General features: G+C 53.2%; 3 protein-coding genes across 3 annotated transcripts in view; 1 reads left to right on the top strand and 2 right to left on the bottom strand.

The window, feature by feature from the left end:
* Positions 1-788: 788 nt before the first annotated feature.
* UMAG_01628 (uncharacterized protein) lies at positions 789-1439 on the top strand (the record flags this gene model as incomplete). Its single annotated transcript, XM_011389318.1, has 2 exons — positions 789-1316; positions 1413-1439. 2 exons carry the CDS (start codon positions 789-791, stop codon positions 1437-1439), a joined length of 555 nt encoding a protein of 184 aa, XP_011387620.1.
* An 825-nt stretch (positions 1440-2264) lies between these two features.
* Positions 2265-2981, bottom strand: UMAG_11886 (uncharacterized protein; the record flags this gene model as incomplete). Its single annotated transcript, XM_011389804.1, has 1 exon — positions 2265-2981. One exon carries the CDS (start codon positions 2979-2981, stop codon positions 2265-2267), a length of 717 nt encoding a protein of 238 aa, XP_011388106.1.
* Positions 2982-5101: 2120 nt separating this feature from the next.
* The window catches only part of UMAG_15073 (uncharacterized protein), a gene marked incomplete at both ends in the record, with an annotated part of 1406 nt that continues 507 nt past the window's right edge, over positions 5102-6000 (bottom strand). Inside the window, one exon of the mRNA XM_011389844.1 lies at positions 5102-5998. Coding sequence (XP_011388146.1) covers positions 5102-5998 — 897 coding nt within the window. The remainder of the gene's footprint in view (positions 5999-6000) is intronic.

Consider the following 6000-nt stretch of genomic DNA (forward strand, 5'->3'; position numbering starts at 1 on the left):
CGATCAGCTTGCCATCTGCTCGCTCACAGCTCACTGTTGTACTCGAACCAGTCCTCACAATTGTTCTTCCACAGAAGCCCTTTGACAATGTATCTGTGATGAGAGTTACAGTAAGACGTCAGATGTCAAGCTTATGCTGGCCATTGAATCGGCGCAAGGCGCATCGTGCAGACGCTCATAATGTCGACCGCCTAGTGCTAACAACGAGAATGCGGGGGCCCGCTGCGAGCCGTGGTGTTTGCTCTAGTCGTCATCCAAAGTAGCCGTGCCGAGTGAATCACGAATGGGCAAGCCGGTTAGCAAATAGCTCCGAGAACCGAGCGTGCGGGTCGGTCACCTCGCTACCTTGACATTCGACACACAACTTCAAGCCTAGTCGTGAGTCGCTCGCTGCTCGCAATGACAAGTCCAACAAGCGTGAAGACGTCTCGTCTGTAGGTCAAGTCCCCTCAAGCTGCTCCGTTTTCGTCCGATGCTTTCGCGGTCTTTTCGCTCTGGAATGTTACACCGTACAGATTTGTGCTAAAAAAGTTCAGCAAGAGAACAGTTGCGATTATGTCATGCTTTCACAATCCACTTGTGGACTAACTTATGCAGACGTTGCTGGACACGTCGACTCGTAACTGCAACTCCGAGTGCCGCATTCACGATTCACGCATCGTGATTATTGCAATCGTGAATGTAGCACACGCCAGACGCTTCCGCTTTCCCTGCCTCTTTCCCCTCTTAGCTCTATCCATCCGAGCAGGCAGTAGCGGCGACGCAGGCGCAAGGCAGGAGCAGCCATCATGAACCGTCGCGCAGGCGCTACCGACCGACACGCTCTTCTAGCAGGAGGAGCTTACCCCACCTCATCTTCTCTGTCCGCCTACCGCTCCTCTTCGCCATACGACTCGAATCCTTACGCCTCCACTTCGACTTTGAACGCTTCCTCCTCCTACCGTAGCTCCGACTTTGTCGGTGCACCCAAAAAGGAGCCAGCACCACCTGCTAGCTCGTCTTCCTATGGCGATGGTATCTTTGGTCGTGCTGCTTCAGCATATTCAGCAACACGCACGGCCGAAGACTTGGAAGAACAAAATGATCAGCGGCTAGACGGCCTTACCGCCCGAGTATCTATGTTGAAGGAGATCACTTTGAACATCGGCACCGAGGTACGAGAATCCACCAAAGACCTAGGCGTCTTGGGAGAGGCATTCGAAACCACTTCTGCGTTCTTGGGTGGTACCTTTAATAGGATGAATAAGATGGCCAAAAGACAGGGTACTTGGTTCTGCAATATGATGCTCTTTCTCTTATTCGTCACTTGGCTGTTTGTAAGTTTGTCGTCGCTTTTTGCCATTCGAATTGATCGCGCAGCTCGATGGCTGATGGATCCTTCACAATGTGCTCATTCTATCCTCTCCCAACAGGTCTTTCTATGGTGGTGGAGACGTTGACAGCTTGCAGGATTCCAGCAAGTCCCGTCATCCTTTTCCTCACCTGCATCTGCATCTCTCATCATCAATCGCAATCCGCAATCCGCAATCCGCAATCCACCGTGTATTTGTATCGCAAGTCCAAGAATTTCATGTGTCGTTAGCGCCTTCGAGTTTCGTATTAGCCCGGATTCGGCCAGGACAGTTCTCTGAACGACAGAAGCTGGAAGCAGGGTCAAAAAATCAGCATCTTTTGATCTTGACTCAATTGCACATGCATACGTCAGGTGTGGGAGCCTGATGGTCTGTGGTCCTGCCGACCTAGGTATGGCGAAGAAGGCTGAAGCAGCGCGTGTCGGAGCAACACCTCGACGCTTGGCTGGCAAACCGAACCTGGCGCTGTCTCTACAGCACTGGTCATAATCAAGCAAATAACCATCAGCTGAATTTCATAGGAATTATCCAGGTAAAGTACGAACGAACAAAGGTGCGAGTCTCCCTGGAGACAGCATGCGAAAGAAGCTGAAGGTATACAAGAGTCTCGAACGAGGACGTCAGGGGCACACTGGTGTTCCTGAGCCTGTGAGTCAAGTCTACATCGATGCATAGGGTGAGAGTGACGAAAGCGGAACGATATACGAGCAATTAAGAAAGAAAAGGCGAATCATGGGTTTCTGGTTCAACAAAGGCGCAGAGGATGACGGCGTAGAACGCAAAAGGGGCGCGACGCGACGCTCTCTTCAAGACCAAGAAAGACGCCAGGATGTAATACGCCAAACGCTGGTACTCGGCATCGATTGAAGCTCGATGCTCGTGTATCGGTGCTCGTGCGCAATATCACGGCCATCAAGCCTGAAGCAGCTTGGGGCCGAACAGCGCGAGATCCCAAGGGTTTGGCTTGGAGCTGTGATACATTTGAAGGCCATGAATGCGGCCTTCGGTCAAAGTACCGCTGGGACTGAGTTTCTTGAACGCCGACTTGGTCAAGTCGACATGGTTCTCTCCGCACCCGGCGCATTTGTCAATGACCCTAACCTGAACACAGTGGTTGTTGGCGTCCTTGTTGCACAGCTTTACGAACTCGCCACACTGCGGACCGTCCGTCCAGCCTTTGACGACAGCGCCGATGTGCGAGCTATTCTCGGGCTGCCAGCTGCCACCGCCGTTACCGCACTGAGGGTTTTTCAGATCATGAGACGCATACCACGTGATCTGCACGTTTTTGCTCCACAGAGAATCGCTGTCGAGCGGGCCCACGCTGAACATCTTGCGCGAGTGGGCGGGCGACTTGTGCTTGTGCGAGTGCTTGTGGTGATGCTTAGATCGTCGCATGTTGGAACGCTGCTCGAGCTGCTCCGGAGTGTAGTCGTCATCATCTTCGTCGCCAAAAACACTGTTGATGTACTGCATCGGGTTTCCTGCGTCGTCAAGATCCTCCGACACAGGCTTATCCAGCGACTGAACCTTGACAGGTTTGGTTATGTCAGCTTCGGTGGCAGCAGCACCAATGGCGGCAAGTGCTACGCTGGCCATCACGGCGCTGAAAAACGTGATTCGAACCATAGTTGTCGGATCAAAAGCTAACTGTCAGGCTGTCAGGTGTTTGTCGTGTAGACGTGAGACGGGAGAAGAACGAATGTGGCCGGAGGGGTGCAAGCTGCTCAGAAACAGGAATACGACGAGGTGGAAGGCAGGAAGAGGGGGGAAACCGTGAGCGGGAGACGAGTGGAACGAGTGGAGCGAGTGGAGAGGGGAGAGAATGAATGGAGGTCGTAACGATGGTTTGTATCAACAGGCGCAGGAGAACAGGAGAACATGGCAGGTTCAAAGTAGCTCGTATAGTCAGGGTTGAGCTTGCGGGGAAGTGTCGACACGAAGTCGGATGGGCGAGATGGACTGACCATCCTCAGCGGCGGCGCAATATCAGAGCACCAGAGCGTTAACATGAGCTCCAAACCAGAGCGATCGACAAGGCAGCAACATGATTCATGGATGTTGTCTCGTACCTGTTCCACGCGTGTCCAGCTGTGCAAGTGCTCGACATCGCGCGGACCGCCCAGAGTCTCGACGTGTGTTGGACAATCTGTATTGAACGGCAAAATCGGCATTGAAACATTTCGGCGGCATAAGGCCAAGCGAGTGGAAAGCTGCCGCAGAGCCATGATCGTGCTTGAGATGCAAGAACAAATGCGAGCCAGTAGACACCTCGAACAGCAGCTATCGTCTTGCCGCAGTTGGGGTTGATTTAGCGCATACACTCTGAAAGGGCCCGAAAACGCAGTCAGGGATCACAATTGCACATGACAGCTAGCTGCTCGTGGCTCCAGTCCAGAAACGTCTCTGTTCGTTGTCCTACTTTCGTTACACGGCCCCTTCAGCGCGATTGGACATAGGGGGCGACGTCTAGCATCTACTGTGACGTCCAAGCCCAAAGAAGCCCACTCTCGGTGTCAGGATACTGACCAACAGGTCTACGACGCAAGAACAACAACTTGTCCAACACGGTGCAAAGCAAGACGCCGTGGGAATCGTGAATGGCACGAGGGGATATGACAGCGTGCAGGGGTTTCAGGTGTGGCATGCATGCCTGTCCTTGCGCATTTCGACGTGCATGAGCAAGCAGGCAGTACAGAAGTACGTGTCCGCTGCTCTGGTGCCCCTATAAAAAATCCAAGCGGGGCGCAAAGCGTATTTTGTGACATGTCAGCTCGCTCAGTGCCACACCTGTGAAACCAACACACACACGCAACCACCAGAACACCAGTACAAGCTATGCGCCGCTCTGCTTCGATAGTTCTTGCGATGACCACCTTGGCTCGCAATGAACCTGATTCGCCGAGCTCATGTCTTGTGTTGCCGAACCCGAACCGACTTCACGCTAATCTATCACAGTTTGATGATCGTCCCGCAGGCCCACAGCGGTGCTCCGTGTACCGCTCGGATCCCGCCGTTTGGCATGCAGTAGTGTGTCTCTACGTCGGTCTTGTCTCTTTGTTACCTGGTGGCATCGCACCAGTTTTGCGGGTCGGGGTGCTCAGAGCAAGGCCACTAGCTCGCGTAACTAGGCCTTTGACTTGTGTTTGGTGCGACTGTCAGCCGAGGCGAAAAAAGAAAAGAAAAGAGTCGATCCAGACGCCACTTGAAACGAGACCCAGCGTCGAGTAGCAGGCAGCACTATACCAAGAATGGCCAGCTTAGCAGCTACAGCCCCCTTCGCAATCGCGTTACTGTGTTCGGTTATGTGGATTGACACATCACCAACGTCTTCAACAGCGTGTTGATCTGGGCGATCTACTTGCCTCGCTTCTCTCGTACCATGCAGATCCGAGCAGTCGATACGCGCAGCCGTGGTCAATCATCGACACACTGCACATGTAGTACACATTGCGCCTCGTCTGGGATGCGCTTAAGAAGCATTTTTGCATCATCCTGGGAGCCAAACGAAAATGTAACCGATTTTTGTGCCCTTTTTACTGTTGTGATTTTCCTCGGTTTTGGATCGCACAGAGAGAGAGAGAGATCGTGGATAGGAAGTATCACGAATGACTCACGACTGTCATATCATCTTTCTTGTAAAACACCCACTTCAGTAATCATGAATGGTGTCGCGGATACCAGACACGAGACGACAAACTTCCACCAGATGTTGTAAGGCAAGTTGGTTTCATCGCGACAAACTGTCATCACCTCTGCACGTCACCCGGGTGACGTACGATCCAGACACGCTGGCGCATCAACGCTTGCGAGTTGGGAATATCGACAAACAGCGTACGATACTGTAGAGTACCGTCTTGATCTTTGACCAGCTCGGCGTGTACCTCACCCGTAGACCACGTCCCTGGCTCGGAAGTTCGATGTGTTTTTGGCGAAGCAGCCGAGGTGAGCGTCGATGTGATGGCTTCCGTTGAGTTTCGCACCAGGCTCGTGATGCCGCCTAGAGCTGAGCTCCATGTTCGACTCAGCACATTGTTTGCTGATGCGTTGGCAGCAGAGGACGAGCTGTCCGAGCTAGTCGCAACTGCACCGGTTCCGTCCTTCTCGCCACCCATAGCGTCGTTTGAGCCAAGATCGACACCGAGCTGCTCGCCCAGCCATTCACCGCCTTCCGTCACCTTGCGAGCCAGCCACTTGCCCGCTTCCACGATCTCGTAGCGTGCAGTATCCAAGATGGACCAATCTTCTCCTTTCTCTCTTGCTCCGATCCAGAAGCGAAGCAGCATCTTCTCCTCGCCAGTGTATTGGTCGGTCAACGTCACCGAAGGCACTGACCTCGATCGTCTTCTGTTTTTCACCGAAGGAGGATTTAGAGGTGAAAAGTCGCTCGATCCACTTTCAGCAGTGGGTGATGTGCGGAAACGGTACGGTGTCAAAAGATGGTTTGCAATCGCCGCGCTGTTCTGGACACGTCTGCAAGCGTCCGCGTAGATGACAGTGGGGCTGTTCTTGGCAAATAGCTCGCTGGTAAGCGCATAGACTAGAACAAATGTCAGCGCTCCACCGCCCAAGATGAGCAAAGTTCGAGTCGATTGCACTGTGGCACGCGCTACTTTCTGACCCGTCTTGAGTTGCGACCATGATTGCC

Source organism: Mycosarcoma maydis, chromosome 3 (genome assembly GCF_000328475.2).
Source record: "Mycosarcoma maydis chromosome 3, whole genome shotgun sequence".
NCBI lineage: Eukaryota > Fungi > Basidiomycota > Ustilaginomycetes > Ustilaginales > Mycosarcoma > Mycosarcoma maydis.